This window comes from Schistocerca serialis, chromosome 6 (assembly GCF_023864345.2).
Source record: "Schistocerca serialis cubense isolate TAMUIC-IGC-003099 chromosome 6, iqSchSeri2.2, whole genome shotgun sequence".
Lineage (NCBI taxonomy): Eukaryota > Metazoa > Arthropoda > Insecta > Orthoptera > Acrididae > Schistocerca > Schistocerca serialis.
Window position 1 is genome coordinate 560,424,872 of NC_064643.1, and position 25,048 is coordinate 560,449,919.

Genomic DNA, 25,048 nt, shown 5'->3' on the forward strand with positions numbered 1-25,048 from the left:
AACAGAACTTTTCAATCCCTGGATCCAGGTTTTCCGATAATTTGGATAAAGAGTGGCTAATGAGATAAGTTTTTCATTTTCTGTTTAATTCATAGGGATTCCCAGTTCTTGCATTGTGTTAGACGGGAATTTGTTGCACACTCTCCAACCAGAGTATACAGGGTGAGTCACCTAACATTACCGCTGGATATATTTCGTAAACCACATCAAATACTGACGAATCGATTCCACAGACCGAACGTGAGGAGAGGGGCTAGTGTAATTGGTTAATACAAACCATAAAAAAATGCACGGAAGTATGTTTTTTAACACAAACCTAGGTTTTTTTAAATGGAACCCCGTTAGTTTTGTTAGCACATCTGAAAATATAAACAAATACGTAATCAGTGCCATTTGTTGCATTGTAAAATGTTAATTACATCCGGAGATATTGTAACCTAAAGTTGACGCTTGAGTACCACTCCTCCGCTGTTCGATCGTGTGTATCGGAGAGCACCGAATTACGTAGGGATCCAAAGGGAACGGTGATGGACCTTAGGTACAGAAGAGACTGGAACAGCACATTACGTCCACATGCTAACACCTTTTTATTGGTCTTTTTCACTGACGCACATGTACATTACCATGAGGGGTGAGATACACGTACACACGTGGTTTCCGTTTTCAATCACGGAGTGGAATAGAGTGTGTCCCGACATGTCAGGCCAATAGATGTTCAGTGTGGTGGCCATCATTTGCTGCACACAATTGCAATCTCTGGCGTAATGAATGTCGTACACGCTGCAGTACATCTCGTGTAATGTCGCCGCAGGCTGCCACAATACGTTCTTTCATATCCTCTGGGGTTGTAGGCACATCACGGTACACATTCTCCTTTAACGTACCCCACAGAAAGAAGTCCAGAGGTGTAAGATCAGGAGAACGGGCTGGCCAATTTATGCATCCTCCACGTCCTACGAAACGCCCGTCGAACGTGTGCCTCACCCCTCATGGTAATGTACAGGTGCGTAGTTGAAAAGGACCAATAAAAAGGTGTTAGCATGTGGACGTAATGTGCTGTTCCAGTCTCTTCTGTACCTAAGGTCCATCACCGTTCCCTTTGGATCCCTACGTAATTCGGTGCTCTCCGATACACACGATCGAACAGCGGAGGAGTGGTACTCAAGCGTCAACTTTAGGTTACAATATCTCCGGATGAAATTAACATTTTACAATGCAACAAACGGCACTGATTACGTATTTGTTTACATGTTCAGATGTGCTAACAAAACTAACGGGGTTCCATTAAAAAAACTAGGTTTGTGTTAGAAAACATACTTCCGTGCATTTTTTTATGGTTTGTATTAACCAGTTACACTAGCCCCTCTCCTCACGTTCGGTCTGTGGAATCGATTCGTCAGTATTTGATGTGGTTTACGAAATATATCCAGCGGTAATGTTAGGTGACTCACCCTGTATAACCCCACTCAGAACCCTATAAAAGGAGGAAAGGTCTACACAGAACACTATTTTTGCGTCCTGTACTGTGCAAAACCGCATTGATTACAGATTTTAAAATTATGGTCTACACTTTCCTGTGGAACTGACTGCACTTACAACTCCGATGCTGATGAAGCAGTAAATGCTGCAATACGCGATAATATCAGTTTGTAGAGAAACACGTCACTAATGATGGGGAAAATCCTTAGAAAAGTGTCGTAATTGAAAAATTAAAGTTTTGTGACAGGTTTAGTCGTGTTTGTTTTTTCGTGATTTTTGTCTGTTATCAACGTATTCAGGATGGTTCTAGTATCCAAAGGAATATTGTTACACTGCCAAACCATACATTTCGCTTCATTAATACCTTGAATTATTAAGACCCAAGTGAAAATTTCTTGCCTAGAACCTTCAATATGTGTTTTTGGTGTAGAATTCTTGAATGAAATGTCGGCCTTAGATTACGTACGTACTTGTCAATGGTAGGGCTGAGCGCCTCATTTAAGTAAAGTTCCGTTGTGACTTGCAGGAGGAATATATTTGCTGGCCAGTGCTGTAGATTCTTCACCTTATCACGCAGCCTTCTCTCTTTCTTACTAGCGCTGTGCTGATTCACGGCAGAGCCGATGACGCAGCTGCTGTTGTCTATCACCGTCTCTCTCTCTCTACTGCCGGCCGTGAGAAAAGGTCTCTGTGCAGAGTTCAAGATGGCCACCTCTCCTGGACTGCCAGTCACAACGTTGTCGACTAAAGATATGTGACGTCAAGAAAGAACTCGGTCAGTTCCGCGCCGTTGCGCGTAAACGAAATACGTGCGTAAAGAACATCCCAGTGTATATGCGAGAGGACTGAAGACTGTATAGCGAACAAAATTCACTGAATGGAAGGATTGGCATCTGACTCTGTACACAGATAAATGTAATGTATTGCTCGTACACAGGCGGAAGGATCCGACGCCGTTTGACTACACTTGTTCCGTCATTCATTCATTCGTTCGTCGTGTTCCATAGATTCTATCAAGTAAGAGAATCTTCAGACGTGTGGAAAGAGTCAAGGAATTCACTACCGAAGGCAAAGAGGCACAGAAACTTAATATGTATGCTGCATTAACAATAAACTGTCATCAAACTGCTTAATGCTAATGTATTGATGCTTATGTCAGCTAAATTTAACCGACTAAATTAAAAACATAGCCCCTATTTGATGCAGCTGCGATTTATCAGTTACTATTAGCACAACAATTGATTGATTACAATGGTATTTTCAAAGAAAAAGTCCCTTTTACAATATATTGCTACTTGACATTCCGCTTTACAATGATCATTGCTACCTCCATTGTAGCTAACAGAACTTTTCAATCCCTGGATCCAGGTTTTCCTAATTTGGGTAAAGAGTGACTAATGAGGTACGTTTTTCATTTTCTGTTTAATTTGTGTTAGACGGGAGTTCGTTGAACATTTTCCCACCATAGTATGTAACCTCACTCAGAACCCTATACAAGGAGGTAAGGTCTACACAGACAACTATTTTTGCGTCCTCTACTGTTGGTGAAACTGATTTTTGATATCAGCTGAAAAAACATTTAAGTGGTAAATCTAATCGGATTGAGTATAAGAATTCCAAGATCCTCAAAAAGCCGCAAGATGTCCGGTTATCTACTTTATACAATATTCTTATTGCTCGCTTCCGCTAAACAAACACTTTATTCATGGCAGATTAAAACTGTGTGCCCGGACCGAGACTCGAACTCGGGACCTTTGCCTTTCGCGGGCAAGTGCTCTACCAACTGAGCTACCCAAACACAATTCACGACGACAAGTAGAGCACTTGCCCGCGAGAGGCAAAGGTCCCGTGTTCGAGTCTCGGTCCGGCACACAGTTTTAATCTGCCAGGAAGTTTCATATCAGTGCACACTCCGCTGCAGAGTGAAAATTTCATTCTGGAAACACTTTATTCACTTCAGTTGCAATGCCTGGTAAGATAATTACAAACGACTACAGGTACTGACAATGTGGTAAATAAGTTAACTCTTTTGTTTTTATGTCAACACAGAGATACTTCGAAGGATATAACATTCTGAAACGGCGATAAATCACGGGAATGAGTGAAGTTATTGCCTGCAACATACATCTCTCGTAATAACCAATACGATTAAATCAGAAAAAGTAATTTCTATATGGAGGAAAAGCAAGAGAGAAGTGCAATGATTAAAAAGGGGATAGGTCAGGGATGCCTGTTTTTGGAAGAAGCTATGAAACACAACAACAACAACAAAAATAGTTCGGACAAAGGATAAAAATTCTGGGTGAAAGATATCTAACAAATATTCGAATTGCTTGTTATACTGCTATCCTCTGCGAATATAGTGATTACAGAACTTGTTAAGTGGAATGAACTATTTGAGGAGAGTAAAAAACGTATGAGAACAAACCAAACAAAGCGAAAGTATTTCGGAGCATCGGAAATTAGACTAGCTACGAACTTAACAGCAATATTTACTACAAATTTCATGAAGTTAAGGAATTCTACCACCTTGCAAAAAACGGATGACGGGTGAGACAAGAGAGCTCTGGCTATAAGAAGCAGACTAGTTCTGTCAAAGAGAGCATTTCTCGAATGTTCAAATGGTTCAAATGTCTCTAAGCACTATGGGATTTAACATCTGAGGTCATCAGTCCCCTAGACTTAGAGCTACTTAAACCTAACTAACCTAAGCACATCACACACACCCAGGCCCGAGGCAGGATTCAAACCTGCGACAGTAGCAGCAGCGCGGTTCCCGACTGAAGCGTCTAGAACAGCTCGATCACAGCGGCCGGCATTCCTCGCCAAAAATGTTTGCGTGTCTCATAATTTGAGCTTGAGAAACACATTTTTGGGAAATGCCCATCTGGAGGACAGCATTGTACGGAAGTGAATAGCGGACTATGGAATAGCATAAAAGCAAGGGATTCGGAGAGCATGAGGTATGGTGTTCGCGGAGGATCTTGAATATTAAGTGGACTGATAAGAAAACAAATGAGGACGTTCTCCGATTCGGCCAGTGAGAAGCATATGCGGAATGCTACCTAGAGGAAGACACAATTATAGGACATAAGGAAACAAATTAAACTACTGGCCATTAAAATTGCTACACCACGAAAATAACGTGCTACAGACGCGAAATTTAACCGACAGGAAGAAGATGTGGTGATATGCTAATGATTAGCTTTTCAGAGCATTAACACAAGGTTGGCGCCGGTGGTGACACCTACAACGTGCTGATATGAGGAAAGTTTCCAACCGATTTCTCATACACAAACAGCAGTTGACCGGCGTTGCCTGGTGAAACGTTCTTGTGATGCCTCGTGTAAGGAAGAGAAATGCGTACCATCATGTTTCCGGCTTTGATAAAGGTCGGATTGTAGCTACCGCGATTGCGGTTTATTGTATCGCGACATTGCTGCTCGCGTTGGTCGAGATCCAATGACTGTTAGCAGAATATGGAATCGGTGGGTTCAGGAGGGTAATACGGAACGCCGTGCTGGATCCCAACGGCCTCGAATCACTAGCAGTCGAGGTGACAGGCATCTTATCCGCATGGCTGTAACGGATCGTGCAGCCACTTCTCGATCCTTGAGTCAACAGATGGGGACGTTTGTAAGACAATAACCATCTGCACGAACAGTTCGACGACGTTTGCAGCAGCATGGACTATCAGCTCGGAGACCATGGCTGCGGTTACCCTTGACGCTGCATCACAGACAGGAGCGCCTGCGATGGTGTACTCAACGACGAACCTGGGTGCACGAATGGCGTAAAGTCATTTTTTCTGGTGAATCCAGGTTCTGTTTACAGCATCATGATGGTCGCATCCGTGTTTGGCGACATCGCGGTGAACGCACATTGGAAGCGTGTATTCGTCGTCGCTATACTGGCGTATAACCCGGCGTGATGGTGTGGGGTGCCATTGGTTACACGGCTCGGTCACCTCTTGTCCGCACTGACGACACTTTGAACAGTGGACGTTACATTTCAGATGTGTTACGACCAGTGGCTCCACCCTTCATGCCGGCCGGAGTGGCCTTGCGGTTGTAGGCGCTACAGTCTGGCGCCGAGCGACCGCTACGTCGCGGGTTCGAATCCTGCCTCGGGCATGGATGTGTGTGATGTCCTTAGGTTAGTTAGGTTTAATTAGTTCTAAGTTCTAGATGACTGATGACCTCAGAAGTTGAGTCGCATGGTGCTCAGAGCCATTTTTTTCTACCCTTCATTCGATCCCTGCGAAACCCTACATTTCAGCAGGATAATGCACGACCGCAAGTTGCAGGTCCTGCCTGTACGGGCCTTTCTGGATACAGGAAATGTTCGACTGCTGCCCTGGCCAGCACATTCTCCAGATCTCTCACCAACTGAAAACGTCTGGTCAATGGTGGCCGAGCAACTGGCTCGTCACAATATGCCAGTCACTACTCTTGATGAACTGTGGTATTGTGTTGAAGCTGCATGGGCAGCTGTACCTGTACACGCCATCCAAGCTCTGTTTGACTCAATGCCCAGGCGTATCGAGGCCGTTATTACGGCCAGAGGTGGTTGTTCTGGGTACTGATTTCTCAGGATCTATGCACCCAAACTGCGTGAAAATGTAATCTCACGTCAGTTCTAGTATAATATATTTGTCCAATGAATACCTGTTTATCATCTGCATTTCTTCTTGGTGTATCAATTTTAATGGCCAGTAGTGTACGGAACTAGAACGAGTCGTAGAGGGTCAAAAATGTGAAGAAAAGTAGCATTTGGAACATATGCACTAAAAAACTGAGAACGTCACACGCATATACGAGTCTTGTCTGAAAGCTACAAACTAGTAAGAAGACAAACAAAATAAAGTGAAATAAAATTAAAATAATAGAAAATTTAAAAAGCAAGTTCCAGAAAACTGTAAATCAGTATGTGTTGTGTGTGTGTGTGTGTGTGTGTGTGTGTGTGTGTGTACACAAACAGGCGAACCACAGCACTTGGCCAATCACAGCACTTGGCTAGAACTTCAGACTGGCCTAGGCGCAGGCTCTGCCAGTATCAGTCGTGATATCAGCGTTTCCCCGCCTGCCGTTGCTGGCGTGAAGTGCTACGCAAAGCAGCCTCGCTCGTGACGCAGCCGACAGGCGCGGAATGACGAAGCGGGGCCCACAGCGGCCAGATAAAAGGCCGCTGCCAGAAGACAGCAGGCAGTCCGCTGTCACACGCCAGCCAAGCGTCACCATGAAGCTCGAGAGCATCGTGCCCAACTTCCAGGCGCCCTCCACGCAGGGTCCTCTCGACTTCTACAAGTGGAAGGGAAACTCGTAAGTACACCAACAACCGTACTCCAGATTCTCTTGTTCCACAATATGTTAGCATTTTTGTGGAAAACAAGAACTCAGAGGATTTCGTATGTCCGATTTAAATGTAATCGGCGACTTATTGATTACCTACAGCCCACAAATACAAATGTACAGTCGTGGACAAAACGATGGAGACCCCTCACCTTTTCGTAATGCTGATCCGCACAGCTTTGAAGTCTGATACACAGCATAACAGGCAAGGCGACGAAGTGCTACCAACATACTATGCACAGGCGTGAAATTGACAAACCATCCGAATTTTCTCAGACTGTTTTCAATCATGTGTATGAGTATATTAATGCCGATTAGTGTGTTAAACACAACACGTAAATATAAGATATAAATGAAAGAAGAAACACTAATTAGTATGAACTGTACTAATAAAAATAAATTTCAGCTTATTGAGATAACAACTGTTTTAGTAAGACGAAGTACCCCAGATCGTTACGAATTAGCAAAACGGGTTTTAAGGGCTGGCTAGACAGACAGACGGTCAAGAAAGTGAGACTAGTAGGGTTCCATTTTTACCGATTTAGGTGACGAAATACTAATAACGAAAATAGCTACGACAGTTACTGAAGATGAGGGCCGCATAAATAACCCGCCCTACTCTTTATTAGAAATGTTCTAGTTGCAGTAGATACATCAGCATATTACTCGTAGCTATGCTTTCGATCCAAATCACGTTTACAGGAATGCTAATAAAATCCATTTGCCTATACACGTGGTAATTCAGATCCCAGTATTAATGCCGCCGCGTTTTAGAAGTGCGAGCATTCCCATTGCCAGGTAGCTTAAGAAATACTTTGGCTAATGAACGTTTTCGTTGTGGCCGAGCGGTTCTAGGCGCTTCAGTCTGGAACCGCGCGATCACTACGGTCGCAGGCTCGAATCCTGCCTCGGGCATGGATGTGTGTGATGTCCTTAGGTTAGTTAGGTTTAACTAGTTCTAAGTTCTAGGGGACTGATGACCTCAGATGTTAAGTCCCATAGTGCTCAGAGCCATTTGAACCATTTTTTAATGAACGTTTTCTGGTTGTGGCGAGTCTAATGTAGAATTCGAAACATTGTAGAATACGTTTGACAGCTATGTAGCCGTTTATTTCCTGGGGTGGAGCAGAATTATCCTACTAAATTTACTCGCTAATAACAGTATTTTGTTAAAAAAATGGTTCAAATGGCTCTGAGCACTATGGGACTCAACTGCTGAGGTCATTAGTCCCCTAGAACTTAGAACTAGTTAAACCTAACTAACCTAAGGACATCACAAACATCCATGCCCGAGGCAGGATTCGAACCTGCAACCGTAGGTATTTTGTTATTTCGATAAATATCCCGAATGACTGGCACATAAGCGGTGACATAAAGGTAGAAAATTCTTGTTTTTGAGTCCAGAAAGCTCTGTGCAATGGAAACTGCAGATCATTTTGCAATTTTTGTTGCGAAATTGCCGGCTTATTCAAGCCGTGGGTAATAATAGAGGGCTGTTTGCCTGGGTTGTCTGCTAGCGTAGTGAAAGGTGTTTGCTACTGCAAGGGAGGTCTGGTTTGTTTTCGGTTCTAATCACGGTGGAGACAGATAGACTGGCAGTAAAGCAATTTTAAGAAATTCTCGCGTCCCCAACACGATTTATTGCTACCTTTATTCTATACCGGCGTCCTGTGGATGTAAATATGATCTTGTAGAATTTCATACTTCTTACTGATTACTTTTTCCGCTTCTGTCAATAACTGAATTGACTTACGTGTGACCGAGCGAGGTGGCGCAGTGGTTAGACACTGGACTCGCATTCGGGAGGACGACGGTTCAATCCCGCGTCCGGCCATCCTGATTTAGGTTTTCCGTGATTTCCGTAAATCACTCCAGGCAAATGCCGGGATGGTTCCTCTGAAAGGGCACGGCCGACTTCCTTCCCCATCCTTCCCTAATCCGATGAGACCGATGACCACGCCGTCTGTTCTCCTTCCCCAAACCAACCAACCAACCAACTTATGTGTGCCACTGAATGATTTTTGACTGAATTTCGTTATTAACCTTCATACATTGCTAAATTTGCACATTTTCATGGTAGGTCAGCAACGGTAATCGAGTATGACTGGTCTGAACGTTCACACAGACCGTTTCACAGCCGAATACGCATAATAATTTTGCTAATTCGTAACGATCTGGGCTACTTTGCCTTACTAAAACAGTTATGTTGCCTCGATAAACTGAAATTCATTTTTATTAGTACAGTTCATACTAACTATCGTTTCTTCTTTCATTTACATCTTATATTTACGTGTTGTGTTTAACACACTAATCAGCATAGTCATACACATGATTGAAAACAGCGTGACAATGTTCGGTTAGTCTGTCAATTTCACGCCTGTGCGTAGTATGTTGGTATCACTTCGTCGCCTTTATTGTTATGCTGTGCAGCAGACTTTAAAGATGTGCGGATCAGCATAACGAAAAGGCGAGGGGTCTCGCTCGTTTTGTCCACGACTGTACAGCACAAGATCCCGAGGTAATATTTTTGGTTTTCACTTATAGCTTCTTAAATCAGTTCCTCATAAAAAATGGGTAGTTGCATTGTGTTTCGATATCCATGTTAAGGCTAGGACCCCTGTAAACGGCTGTGTAAATCAGTTCAAAGGTCAGGCATACCATATCCACCCAGTACGTCTATGCCTAGTAAAGCGTTACGGCGATGAAGCAAACTTTCAGTTCACTACAGCTTTACTCTTTTTTTTTTTTTTAGTAACTGATAATACTTGACTTTATTAGGGCCGTTGCTAGGTGTTGTGCAGCTCTATGCGGGAAATATAAACTGACGGACGGTCCTTTTAACTGCCATCCCAACTCACTCCGGCAGATGTCCCCATTTTCTGGGGACAGACCTCAATTTTCATGCTTTATCCTCAGTTCCTTTAAAATAATTTCTACGATTGTGTTTCGTCGATAGCCAACTCATGAAACTCTCTTACTGTTTGCGTATACTTCAAATTTTAAGAAAACGACAGGTGTATTGTTTCGGGGAGACAATGTAGTTCTCTTCTCGTGCTACGAGTGTCAGACACTCAGAGACAGACTTAAGGCAGACATCAGCTCATTTTTGTGCATTGGTATTGTGAAATGCACCTATCTTTTACGCCTTTTGTTGAAGAAGGAGTACAAAGTCAAGCTTGTAACTGATTTTCCGCAGGAAATAATAGTAGAACTAAAATCATCAGCAGAACCACACTATACAACTGACGCTTATCAAATGATCTGCAGAGAAAAAAAAATAGATTAGAGGGATTTAGGGAGCTTTCGCATCAAGTCGCAACATGATCGCAAGAGCACGTGACCCATTCCAGGGCTCGACAGAGATGAATCAGGGTCGTGTTTGTTTCCGCTTCGCACAAAGTAGCGGCAGCTGTAGTTTTCAAATGGTTCAAATGGCTCTGAGCACTATGGGACTTAACATCTGAGGTCATCAGTCCTCTAGAGCCCAGAACTACTTAAACCTAACTAACCTAAGGGCATCACACACATCCATGCCCGAGGCAAGATTCGAACCTGCGACCGTAGCGGTCGCTCGGTTCCAGAGTGAAGCGCCTAGAACCGCTCGGCCACGCCGTCCGGCTGTAGTTTTCAGGTAGACAGGAAGGCTATGTGTTTACCTTCGTGAAAATAAGTAACGACTTATTAAGTAACTGTTTCGTAAGCTTCTGAAAACAATTCGGTGCCTCAATTTTTCCTCTTTCCCTTTTTTTCGTCATCTGCTCAATTTTTTCGCTATTTGATTTGAAATTTATTTTTTCCGCGCTTTGCCACCCCTAAAATTTTGCCGCCGTAGGCGGCCGCGTAGTCTTGCCTAATGGTAGAAACGCTCCTGCACTTTGTTTACATCAATTACCCCCTGGAAATTGCTGAATACCGTAATATTTTTTATAACCGCACAGACGGTTTCGAGAATCTAGTCCTTCATCTACCGTGGACTTGCATTTTATGCAAGATTTATCGTGCACAGTGAAGAGCAGATATCAAATCCTTGAAACATGGTTATGCAGTATATTTGTTACGAGGCAACTGATGTCGGATTATTGACACAATTCAAACTTCCCATTATCAGTGCCTTTTAACTGCAAAGCTACAGATTAAATTATGATGATGATGAAGTCCCATACTCTTTGACTGAGCATAGGAAAACGATGCGGGAGACCCCCACCGCTGACTAAGCAAGGTCCTCCTAGTGGAGGTGGTTTGCCAGTGCCTTCCTCCGACCGTAATGGGGATGAAAGATTACGATGAAGACGACACAACAACACCCAGTCATCTCGAGGCAGGTGAAAATCCCTGACCCCACTGGTAATCGAGCCCGGGATCCCGTGCTCGGGAAGTGAGAACACGAGCTGCGGACCGATTAATTTATAAGCAAAAAAATTAATATCTCTGGATATACTCTTTTATTGGCACGTTTGGTTTAATTCAGTTTGTTTAACCGTATCATCTGTTACTTGACTTCGGCTTTAAACAGAACAGGAACTAAAGTCGTTTCGAAATAGTCAATAAAACGTGATTCCATTGGGTCAAGATCTGGCAGCATACGCGAGAATTCCATCAATTTCTTCCGGTGATGAATCGCGATTCAACCCAGTTCCTAGTAACAACAAAATATAGTAGAATTAGTGTCAGTCTTGGTAGTAAGATTTATTAAAATATTTTATTTAATTAAAACGTCCAGCAGTTATGATCTTCACAGCGATCTGCGTTTGGCCATGAATCTCTAAAGTACCTTATGTTACCTATATCATTTTATTAACACGTGCCGATATGAAAATCGTAGTTCACCGGAATTAGTAATCAGAGATTTGTACAAATTCTACAGTTGAAAACACTTCATTGGGGTGTCCAAGTAACATTTCAACAAAATACAGCTTCAAACAAGCTGAGAACACTTTGTTCTTACTCCTATCGGACACCATTTATACCACCGATCGCCCTTACAGTTGCGTGTGATTGGTCAACAACCGGCCGGAGCAGCCGTGCGGTTCTAGGCGCTGTAGTCTGGAGCCGAGCGACCGCTACGGTCGCAGGTTCGAATCCTGCCTCGGGCATGGATGTGTGTGATGTCCCTAGGTTAGTTAGGTTTAATTAGTTCTAAGTTCTAGGCGACTGATGACCTCAGAAGTTAAGTCGCATAGTGCTCAGAGCCATTTTTTTTTTTTTTTTTGGTCAACAGGTACAATATCTCCAGGTAACGATATAAGCACAAATGACTGTTTTTACCATTTACGTTACGAAATATTCCGCAAAAAGATATTTCGATGTCTTGTGTTTCTGTTTGGCTGCTGCGCAACTATTGCACCAGTTTCAAATTAAGTTGCAAAATAATAATCACCGTAGACAAAAAACTTGTGAAGGAAAGAGGTAACTCCCCTATACTTGAATCAAAATAAAACTTAACATATAAATATAAAGCAATAAAACATTGTCTGACATATACGGAGTATTAAACGAGACGTATATAGACCAGAATTAGCTTACGATGCTGAAATAAGACTCTGTAAAAGTGATGACAGTATTTTCAAACGGCAAATTTCCATATACACACAGCTATTGCTGGAACTATGTTTTTCTTGTGAAAGTGGGTACTAGTGCAAGCTGAGCAGGCATTCAGTGGATGAGAATAGTTAATGGTTTTTGTTCTAACTTGTTATGACTCTTCAGGGGAGAAAATGAGCAATGTTCTAACGTTCTAAATATGGTGACCATGATGGCAGGGTCGCTGAATTTTTCCACCTGTTATGTGACGTCGTACTGCACTAACAGAAACTTCTCGGTGACCACACATTTCACTCTTAATTTCACGAAAATTTAAAAACAAGCGTCTGAAACCCCAAAGTCCTCTTTTCAGCAGTTTTGAATGCCGTTACGCAACTATCTCGCCCCGTTTTTAATAAAATGAGCCTATCTTCAGTAGCTCCGCAAATACGCAACAGCTGCATCCTTTTGTGTGGTATCATTTGTTGAAAAACTTATTCTCATGTTCTCAGCTGTCTGCGAAACATCCGACGTGCCCACTTTACACAGAGTTCAAAATGGTGTGTTTTTCATCACCGTCAGCTCTTAGTTTATTGCAAACTCGTTATGTTAATAGACAATTAGAAAACAAAAATGTGAACGCATGAACTACAGGATTTCCAAAAGCGGATTTAAGGGTTGCTTTAGTACAAACTGTGTAACGTTAAACACATTGTGCAACATTATCAACTATAATTTCTTTTAAGATATGAGTGTAGAGTCATACTCTGGTTAACACAACAAAAGACGTAAATATTTCAGACTTTCTAGGTAGGAAAATACATTATCACTAGAATACACTCAATTACGCTGTGACAGCCTAAGTATTGCAACAGAGGCTGGCTAATGAGACGTTGACATATGTATGGTAATTAGGGTTAATGGAAGATTCTCTTTAAACTTAAGTATAGAAAATAATGTAATAACTCATTCGTGACTTATTCTCAACAGGTGGTGCGTTCTGTTCTCACACCCGGCAGACTTCACGCCAGTGTGTACCACAGAGCTGGGCCGCATCGCCGTCCACAACCCGGAGTTCCAGAAGCGAGGAGTCAAGCTGCTGGCGCTCTCCTGTGACAAGCTCAAGGACCACGTCGACTGGGTCAATGTGAGTCTTCCACACCACTGGCTGATTTTGATGCATTATGAGTGAGATGAGATGCATAATACCTCCATATTATGCTAGAGCTCCTGTTGTCCACAGGACATCAAGTCGTACTGCAAGGACATTCCCGGCGACTTCCCGTACCCCATCGTGTCCGACGAGACTCGCGAGCTGGCCGTCAAGCTGGACATGATCGACGAGCGCGACAAGGACAACGTGGAGAAGGCGATGACAGTGAGGGCCATGTACGTCATCGGGCCGGACAACCGGCTGCGCCTCTCCATGGTGTACCCCGCGTCCTGCGGCCGGAACGTCGAGTGAGTACCGCTGCCACACCCTCCACGCACACACACACACACACACACACACACACACACACATGTACACTGCACTCTGTGCATGTTTGATGAGACGCGTGTCTGCTGGTGTTGCAGTGAGCTGCTGCGCGTGATCGACTCCCTGCAGCTGACGGACCGGCTGAAGGTGGTGGCGACTCCCGCCAACTGGACGCCCGGCACCAAGGTGATGATCCTGCCGCACGTGCCCGACCAAGACCTGCCCAAGCTCTTCCCTGGAGGCGTCGAGCGCGTCTCCATGCCCTCCGGCAACAACTACGTGCGCACCACGACAGACTACTGAGACTGCACCTTAATGTTTGTAGTTTCATATCACCAAAGTAATGATTCTCATCATCTATATCCATATCAGTGTGTATAAAGTGCAGTTTTTGTCAATAAATTATATCAATTTTTTTTTACACCTTGGATATTTATGAAATATAATACACCTCTACCCCTCTTAAATCAGAAATTCCCTAATGTCGCCAAATACTAACATTCTTACTAATTTTCCTGTGTTGTTGTTTTTTGTGATCAAGATTATTTCCTGTCTCCCTGACCAACCAAAACGAACAGCCCCTGCAGTTCAACGGACAAGACTGAAACTGACAATCTGAATATGTTCTAAGAAAGAATCGAGTCGTAGCGCAATAAATGTGTAATCATACACATGAGATGGTTTTTGTTAATCATTAAAATTTGTCAGTAGTTGTGCTCAAGATGATCAAGATTTTTTTTTTTTTTGCTGGTTTTGCTGCTGTTACAGTTTTTAGTCTAGTTTGATAGATTTTTCTTCACGTTAGTGCATTTTCTGCAAAATTATTCATACACTGAAGGAAACACCATAAAACACCCGTCCGATCTCCATCAAACTGTGTGGAAGTGTTCAACACATAATGGACATTAAATTATCAAAATTCAATTCAGAACTGATGTTAAACATCAACATCAGTATGTGTGCCAACTGTCTTGCCTTCTTGGATATGCTGGTTCACGTTGGTTGTGGCCAGTACTTGGAGTGTAACCACCTGGGAACACCACCTGCTGTTAACAGCTTTCCCCTTTGTGTTTATGGAAAATGAGAGAAGGGTTGATGGCGCAGAGCCCCTGATCACTAGTCTTTACGGGCATGTCTTGAATTAAATTCCAAACCTCACTACTGTGTCTCAGCCTGCCGGAGTGGCCGAGCGGTTCTAGGCGCTATAGTCTGGAACCGCGCGACCGCTACTGTCGCAGGTTCGAATCCTGTCTCGGGCATGGATGTGTGTGATGTCCTTAGGTTAGTTAGGTTTAAGTAGTTCTAAGTTCTAGGGGACTGATGACCAGAGCAGTTAAGTCCCATAGTGCTCAGAGCCGTTTTGAACTGTGTCTCATGAAGAGAGGGTATGGGACACAGCTGATGGTGATCCATCCATCGGATAGGGACAGTGAAGTCGGCAGCCCGCTTAGTGCTATTCGAGAGGAATAGGCTATGTACTGATACCAGGTTTCACCATCTCGCTTCTGTTGTCATCATCCAACACAAACACTGCAGCACACTACACACACACACACACACACACACACACACACACAGGCGCGCGAGGTTAGAGTCACCTGCACTTACTATATATACTTAAAACGCACAACTGTCATACTTCATCAAAGAAAGGTGCCAAGGTGCGTGCATGATAGGAAAATCTTACTAGTTGGGCAGCTGAACCCGCACTTCGTGGTCTCCCAAATAACCATGCCTTATGACTTTACTTTATCAGTGTATATGACCCCCCTCTGAGCATAAACACACTTGTATTCGTTGTGACATAGAATCAAACAGCACTCGATTGACATTTTCAGAAAATTATTGCCTTGTTGTTGTAATTCATGAAGATTGCCCGTTGGAGTCTTGTATGAAAAGATCTCCTCAGAAAGATGCTCTATGGGTGATAAATTAAGTAAACAGACTGACAATTCTAAGATCCGTATGATCTTCAAATTGTGGTGTGAACTGAATTGTGGGGTCCTACATTATCCTGCTGGAAATTTTCATTTGGTGTCCTGGTCATGAAGGATAAGACAACAGCATTAACCATTCTTACCACATGCTGACAAGCATTCAGCACTCTTCAACAATTATCTAATCTGTCCTGTTATCATACCCAAAAGCTCCCCACACCTTGATTCCTGGAGATGGAGAGTTGTGAGTCTCGAGAATGGTCGTTTGCTGTGACCTTTCACTAGGTCACTTACAGACACATTGGTGTCGACCTGAGCGCCATTCTGGACACTACAGAATGCTACTCAATGTCCCAGATGACAATGGGTATGCACCATGCAAATATCTGCCGTTCTTCTGTGGTGTCAGCTTGGCAACTCTAGATCTCAGTTCCTGTTTCAGTAACTTCAGCTGTTCGTAGTGACCCACATCCAGTAACATCAGTAACATCTGTCCGAAATTCAGCTGCTATCTTGCACCTATTCGTCAGACCAACGCGAACGTTTCCCCTATTTACTCAAGGTGTCGTCCTTGCTGAAAGCCACATTCTTGTCCTGAGTCTATTTTGCCACCCCTTGATCTGCATTCAGTGCTCTATTTCAGCCATTTGTGAGTTCTGTTGGTGTGCCGCTCTTATGTTTCTCACACATTTCTCAAAGTCTGACAAGCTGCACGTGCATGTCATCTGGGCAAGCTGTTGCGATCTCCACCTAAACAGTTCCAGTAACAATAGACACACTCAATAGCTATCATTTACACACATTATTCATTATCAGTAGAAATGGCTGTTTTCTGTAGCGAAAATAAACTCATACAAGGATGAAATTTTGATCAACGTATCCCACCCAGGCACGGAAATGTTGGAATATCGGTTTGGTAGCGTTCGGCTAAGAATGTCAGTGGTGTAATACTTTCCGTCATTATATCTTCTGAACTACCACAACCTACATACACTTGAGCCTGCTTACTGAATTCAAGTCTTTGTCTCCCTTTACAATTTTTACTCTATACACTTCCTTCTATCGTCATATTAACAATTCCTTGATGCACCTGTATTGTATTGTATTGTATGTTAGCCGGGGGCCTAGAAACGACGGAGAGGCTCCGTCCCCGCCGCAGCCGCAGTGGTCCACAACCCCACGACGACTACCGCAGTCCACTTCACCCCTCTGCCGCCCCACACCGAACCACTCTTCCAGGGTTATTGTGCGGTCCGGACCCCGGTGGACCCTCCAGGGAACGTCTCACACCAGACGAGTGTAACCCCAATGTTTGCGTCGTAGAGTAATGATGGTGTACGCGTACGTGGAGAAGCTGTTTGCGCAGCAATCGCCGACATAATTTAGCTGAGGCAGTATAAAGGGAATCAGCCCGCATTCGCCGAGGCAAATGGAAAACCGCCTGAAAATCATACACAGACTGGCCGGCTAACCGGACCTCGACGCAAGTCCGGCGGGAGGATTCGTGCCGTGGATTAGGCGCTCCTTCCCAGTCCGGAAAGCCGTGCCTAAGACCGCACGGCTAACCGGGCGGGTTAATGCACCTGTATGCGTCCCTTCAACCGATCCCACATTTTAGTCAAGTGCAGTAAAGCACTACTTTCTTAATTCGATCGAAGAGAAATTTACATCGTGTGCACTAAAGTTCTAAACAGATTAGTACTGTGACAGACAAAGCAACTTGCTAGATCGCCGATCACAGCAATCCACAAACTGTTGCTAAATATCGGTACACTTATAAGGGTAGCCTATTTATTTTTACCACAGCAAATAACTTTTCGTCCAGCATGAAAATAAAACATCGAACAACTAAATGTAACTTAGCTAAGAGTGGAACGTTAACCAGCAACAGTACCTTTCTTGTAACTTCATTCGGCTTCTTTTAAATAGTACCCAACATTTTTTATTCGGTAATCCACTTCCTCTCTTCAAGACCTGATCAAAAACTTATCGCAGCGTACTATTTACGTTAGCATGGCGTTATTAAAAACGTAACACAACACCGACTTTGTCCGCCCTGTACTGGCACACAGTGTAGGTACTTGGCGTAATCTAGTAGTAGTAGTAACTTTATTCATCCGTAAATCTCTTTCTACAAGGACATAGGACATGCCAAAGTATTTATAAGTTAAGACTATTTTAAAATAAGCTAATTCGTGTACACATACATCTACAGACTTCTAGTTAGAGACAATCATTAGGTTTACTCCCGGTATACAATACTTATTTTTAAAAAAACTTATTAAATAATGTAATGCCACACTCTTCACTCATATCTCACTATCAGTCACTGAATACACCATACACTTTACTCACTATACACACAAACACACACACACACACACACACACACACACACACACACACACACACACACACACACACACACACTAGTGATCTCTGGGCCGTTTCCTGTACCGCAACTTCCCATTTGCAATCCTGAAAAACTGAGTCAGGATCCCTCTATAATGAGTGAGATTTTGAGGACAGAAAGAGGAAGAGGTGTTAATATTGTGCTATGCATAGCTTGGGGGTAAGTATTTCCAGAAAAGGAAAAAGAACATAGTGTAAATGTGTTATGTGCAATGTTGGATGTTTTGAAATCATTATTGTTATTTATTTGTATAACTTTTTTTTACCAAAGCCCTACTCTGTTTTATCTAAGTAATTCTTCAATGTATAAAATATATTGCATAACAGGTACTTTTTAGCTGCCTTTTTAAATAACTCGTCAGCTTCCTGGAAATGTCAATAACCAAATGGTAACACAAGGAAAAAGCACACCGGTCATTCAGTCTCCCCGCTTTCTTCTGGTAAAGTACTCTGTACATCAACGAACAGAAGGTAGAAATGCTACACATCGTTCAAAAGTACTACGGTACTGTATGTCATGCATCCGTATTTTACATAAGAAAATATTATTATAATTACTGTCCTGCTAACTTATATTCTCCGTAGATAATTAACATTTCTACCTTCTCTTCGTTGGTGTACATTATACTCACACAAACCTTAGACTTGCGACGGATCAAAATTATTGTTTGTTGTCAGGATTTAATTTTATCGTTTGAGTCTTTGGTAATAGCAGTCAGAAAGTAAGATAAGTCAAAGAAAAGGAAGTGATAGTTATCATATCATTGTAACTAAAGCTTATGTTGGGGGATACGTTCTAGAAAAAATACGTAGTGTGTCCAGCCATGCAAATATTCGTACAGAGACGGCAAAGATCATCCACGCACCTTTGGCCGACAGCAAAGCTTCGGCGCGACAGAGATTATCCTAGACGAACTGGCCGCTAGAAGAGCAACCGACGGCTGCGAGATTTTCTGTTTTAGTTGTTAAAGAATAATGGTAGTGCCCTACATTTTTCTGAATTAATGGTTCAACTGTGATACTAATGAGGTTTTGAGTGAGTCACTATTGAGAAGCCGACGAGATAGTCAGACGTAGTCGGTAAGACAATATATGTGTTATTGCATTTGAATTAGGACATGTTTACTAGCGTCGTGATCGATACCTACCTGGAGCAAACTGTATCGAAACTGTGTAGAAAATTCAGCGATTTTGTTGAAGAACTATAAGAAATTGTTCTCGGTATGAGCTGTGTTTGAAATGCAAAGATGGAAGATTGCGATAGCTTACCTCAGGAATGATACACTCCTGGAAATGGAAAAAAGAACACATTGACACCGGTGTGTCAGACCCACCATACTTGCTCCGGACACTGCGAGAGGGCTGTACAAGCAATGATCACACGCACGGCACAGCGGACACACCAGGAACCGCGGTGTTGGCCGTCGAATGGCGCTAGCTGCGCAGCATTTGTGCACCGCCGCCGTCAGTGTCAGCCAGTTTGCCGTGGCATACGGAGCTCCATCGCATTCTTTAACACTGGTAGCATGCCGCGACAGCGTGGACGTGAACCGTATGTGCAGTTGACGGACTTTGAGCGAGGGCGTATAGTGGGCATGCGGGAGGCCGGGTGGACGTACCGCCGAATTGCTCAACACGTGGGGCGTGAGGTCTCCACAGTACATCGATGTTGTCGCCAGTGGTCGGCGGAAGGTGCACGTGCCCGTCGACCTGGGACCGGACCGCAGCGACGCACGGATGCACGCCAAGACCGTAGGATCCTACGCAGTGCCGTAGGGGACCGCACCGCCACTTCCCAGCAAATTAGGGACACTGTTGCTCCTGGGGTATCGGCGAGGACCATTCGCAACCGTCTCCATGAAGCTGGGCTACGGTCCCGCACACCGTTAGGCCGTCTTCCGCTCACGCCCCAACATCGTGCAGCCCGCCTCCAGTGGTGTCGCGACAGGCGTGAATGGAGGGACGAATGGAGACGTGTCGTCTTCAGCGATGAGAGTCGCTTCTGCCTTGGTGCCAATGATGGTCGTATGCGTGTTTGGCGCCGTGCAGGTGAGCGCCACAATCAGGACTGCATACGACCGAGGCACACAGGGCCAACACCCGGCATCATGGTGTGGGGAGCGATCTCCTACACTGGCCGTACACCACTGGTGATCGTCGAGGGGACACTGAATAGTGCACGGTACATCCAAACCGTCATCGAACCCATCGTTCTACCATTCCTAGACCGGCAAGGGAACTTGCTGTTCCAACAGGACAATGCACGTCCGCATGTATCCCGTGCCACCCAACGTGCTCTAGAAGGTGTAAGTCAACTACCCTGGCCAGCAAGATCTCCGGATCTGTCCCCCATTGAGCATGTTTGGGACTGGATGAAGCGTCGTCTCACGCGGTCTGCACGTCCAGCACGAACGCTGGTCCAACTGAGGTACCAGGTGGAAATGGCATGACAAGCCATTCCACAGAACTACATCCAGCATCTCTACGATCGTCTCCATGGGAGAATAGCAGCCTGCATTGCTGCGAAAGGTGGATATACACTGTACTACTGCCGACATTGTGCATGCTCTGTTGCCTGTGTCTATGTGCCTGTGGTTCTGTCAGTGTGATCATGTGATGTATCTGACTCCAGGAATGTGTCAATAAAGTTTCCCCTTCCTGGGACAATGAATTCACGGTGTTCTTATTTCAATTTCCAGGAGTGTACATATAATCATTTTCTAAATGTTATCAGAGTCGGGCTCCTCGTGACATTTGATGAAAGGTCAAGTGATTTTAAGTTGGTACTGCCTTAGTCAAGAGTGACTTCGTACGCTGTATCAGTATTTGATAGTACAATTCGTAAGTCTTTATAAAGATATCACTAAAGTTTGACTTCGTTAATTTTGTCTGAAGTGGTCCGTGTTGTGTTGCCTGTGATATTAATTAGTGAACACGCCAGTGGATTTGGGTCTTGCAAATCGTTAAGGGAGATTTATGAAGACACGCTCTAAGTTGTGATAGGACCGCTGTTGTCCTCTATATACATAAATGATTTCGCGGACAGGGAGAGCAGCAGTCTGCGGTTATTTGCTGCTGATGCAGTGGTGTATGGTAAAGCGCCGAAGTCGAGTGACTTTAGAAAGATACAAGACAACTTAGACAAAATATCCAGTTGGTCTAACGAATGGTAGCCAGTTCTAATCGTGAAAACGTAAGTTAATGCAGATCAGTAGGAAGAGCAAACCTGTAATGTTCGGATACGGTATTACTACTGTCCTCTTGAGACAGTAAAGTCATTTAAATACCTGGGCGTAACGTTGCAGAGCGATATGAAATGGAACGAGTAGGTGAGAACTGTGTTGGGAAAGGCGAATGGTCGACGTCGACTTATTGGCAGAATTTTAAGAAAGAATTGGTTCACCTGTAAATGAGCCCTCATTCTTGAGTACTGCTCAAGTGTTTGCTACCCGTACCAGGTCGGACTAGAGGAAAAGATGGAAGCAGTTCAGAGGCGGGCTGCTACAGTGTTACCGGTTGGTTAGAACAAAACGTAAGTGATACGGTGATGCTTCGGGAACTGAAATGGGAATACCTGAAGGGAATCCGACGTTGTTTACGAGAAATATTATTGAGAAATTTTAGACAACCGGCATCTGAAGCTGACTCCAAACGATTCTACTGCCGCCAACATACATTGTGCGCAAGGACCACGAAAATAAGGTACGAGAAATTAGGGCTCATGCGAAGAAATATAGATAGTCATTTTTCCCTTGCTCTATTTGCGGGTGAAGCAGGAAAGGAAATGACTAGCAGTGGTGAAGGGTACCCTCCACCACGCACCGTGCGGTGGCTTGCGGAATACCTTTGTAGGTGTCCATGTAGAAGAAGGTAGCTGAGTGTCAGCCTTGGGTATAATTTTTTGAGTATAGAGTTGCGCTACGAGGTAGTAACGTTATTGTGTATGTGGAGTAATTGCTTATCGAGCATTATTCCTGAGGCTTTTCCTGATCGGAAAATTAAGCACAGGAACACACGGATTGGAAGTGAGTTATTATAGATAGCGTATTTTGCCCGTACGAGTTGTTAGTGACGTAACCACTGAGACCACTTTACCCTAGCTGAGCCATTTCAAAGCGAAAATTCCAATTGCTACCACGTAATAAAAGTGATGAGTGACAAGTACATTTAGGATTTGCTAGTGGGTACGTGAGAGACCAACACCTGATGAGGCAGATATTTTGAGAATCTGAAGCTTAAGGCCGACCGAGGTGGCCGAGCGGTTCTAGGGACTACAGTCTGGAGCTGCGCGACCGCTGCGGTCGCAGATTCGAATCCTACCTCGGGCATGGATGTGTGTGATGTCCTTAGGTTGGTTAGGTTTAAGTAGTTCTAAGTTCTGGGGGACTGATGACCTTAGAAGATAAGAGCCATTTGAACCATTTGAACCTTAAGTTAAGACAAAGTGGTGAGGCACCAATGACTTATTTTGAGTTTTTTTAATTCTGACATTTTTCCACACTTTAGGAATTTGTAAGTGTTGATGGTATATAAATGTAACTTACGTATACACGCGATACATGTAGTGAGAGAATTCTTTAAAAAAACCGCTACATTAACACTGAGTTTGCTTGTGCATTCGCTCTGTTGTATGTGGATGGTTTTTTTTGAGCATCCATTTAATCCAAGGTGTACTATAGTATTGGGAGGTAGAATTACCAGTTCGATCAATGTTTCGCGGAACCCGTGCGTTTTTGCGAGGTTCAATACGAATCTACTGCGCCTCTCCAAGAAAGAATACCTATTTTATTTTATTTATATTTTTCTTGATTTCCTTATATATTGAGACGAAGTGGTGCCTGAACCTTTTAATACGGTTAATTACGTGAACATTTGTAGTCTTGTATTCCGGCATAGTGCAAACTGAAACCGGTTAGCTGTATGATCAGTGTGCATTTTCCTTGTACTTCCCTTTGTTTTCCGTCAACTCCAGAAAGTGGACGAGTTACGTTGACCTCAGTACCAGTACTGTGTGCAACTTAGATACTTATTCGTTCCACAGATCATTTCAAGATTCTTGTATCGAAATGATGTGGAACAAGTCAGTTTACAGGATATGAATGTATCGTTAGTGCTAACAGTATTTAAGTAGAAAAGAAATTCGTCAATGGAATAAAGGGGTTGTCCGTGAGAAATGATTTTTAGTTTAGATTTAAAACTTGACATTTTATGGTATTGAGCAAATGACCAAAAATTTTTGTTGCTGTGTATTGAACTCCTTTCTGAGCCACTAACAGTTTTAATAATGGGTAGTAAAGGTCATTTCTCACTCTAATAGGTATGGACGTGGATGTTCTTCGCAAATTGTGATGGATTATTTATAATGAATTTCATTAGCAAATATATGTATTGCGACAACACACTTAAAATGCCTAGCTTCTTGAAGAGGTATCTACATGACGTCCGTGGGCGACCACCACATATTAATCTTACTGCTCCCTTTGGTCAATCATTACTTTCTTTCTAAGTTATGAGCTACCCAAGAAATTATTCTGTGCGACATCACTGAATGAAAATATGCAGAATACATCAGGAAGTAAATTCGTTTATTTCCAAGATTAGCAATTATACAAAGAGAAAAACTAGCTGAACTTAATTGTTTGAGAAGCTCAGAAATATGCTTCTTCCAGTTCAAAGTTTCATCAGTACATATACAAAAAAATTTTGTGCATTCTACCCTATTTAGTGACTCCTGCTCATCTGCTATGTCAATTGTTGATATGATTCTATTTGCAGTGCAGAGTGTGTTTTTTCAAAATTTTACGATAGTCGTTTTTTTGAGAACAGCTTCATAATTCTTTGGAAAATATCATTTACAAACTCTTCTGTTACTTTCGCTCTAATGTGATTTATTACAACACTAGTATTATCTGCAAAAAAGAATAATACTGCTTGTTGAATGTAAAGTGCAAGGTTATTCACATACATAAAAAATAGGAGTGGACCCAAAATTGAACCCTGTAAGACTCCCTTCGTCGTTTATCAACATTCACCACAGCTTTCTACCTTTACAACAATGTCTGAACTATTTAGCACAACTTTTTGCAGTATGTTTGTTAGTATGATTCTATCATTTGTGTGTAAGGCTATTGATTCCATAAAACTTAAGTTTTTCTAAGAGCGTAACGTGATCTACACAATCATTAGCCTTGGAAATACCATAAAAAATATGAGTTGGGGTATTTTATTATTTAAGACTTATACTATTTGATGGGTGAATGTATAAATAGCTTTCTCGGTCAATCATCCCTTCTGGATCCCAAACTGCGACTTACGAAGTGAATTGCTTCCACTTAAGTGTGAGACTGCTCTTGAGTACATTGCTTTTTCGATTATTGTGGAAAAAGATGTCAGTATGAATACTGTATTGTAACTGTTGAAGTTTGTTGTCACCTTTCTTATGAAAAAGTTTAACAACTGCATTTTTTACCTCTGAAAAATTTCCTTTGTGAGCGATGCATTACATTATGACTTATTAAGTCAGAACAACATTGGCAGAATGCTGTTTGAAATTCCATGAACACTACACGAGCTTTTGTTTTTAGAATACTTATGATTTCTTTAATTTCAGTGAAGAATGGTGCTGCTTCTAGTTGATTAAAGTTTTGTGGAATCACATTTTATTGTATTCTCTTGCTCCTGCCACCGAACCATTTAATCCTATTTTTGTTGCTAAATTTAGAAAGTGATTGTTAAAACAACACACTACTTGTGAATTATCAGTCACAATATTATCATTTAGTTTATTTTGTTATGGTATGTTGTACACTGACTGAATGTCTTGTCTCCCATTTGACAATATCTCATATACTTTTAATCTTATTATCTGG

General features: G+C 42.9%; 1 protein-coding gene and 1 non-coding gene across 2 annotated transcripts; one reads left to right on the plus strand and one right to left on the minus strand.

The window, feature by feature from the left end:
- Positions 1 to 3,203: 3,203 nt before the first annotated feature.
- On the minus strand, positions 3,204 to 3,277 carry Trnas-cga (transfer RNA serine (anticodon CGA)). The gene has a single exon. It is a non-coding gene; the product is annotated as a tRNA-Ser (tRNA).
- Positions 3,278 to 6,692: 3,415 nt separating this feature from the next.
- LOC126483977 (peroxiredoxin-6-like) lies at positions 6,693 to 14,250 on the plus strand. The gene is made up of 4 exons (XM_050107277.1): positions 6,693 to 6,800; positions 13,341 to 13,497; positions 13,594 to 13,811; positions 13,929 to 14,250. The coding sequence occupies exons 1-4, from the start codon at positions 6,718 to 6,720 to the stop codon at positions 14,131 to 14,133; spliced, it is 663 nt and encodes a 220-aa protein (XP_049963234.1). The 5' UTR covers positions 6,693 to 6,717; the 3' UTR covers positions 14,134 to 14,250.
- The last annotated feature ends 10,798 nt before the right edge of the window (positions 14,251 to 25,048 follow it).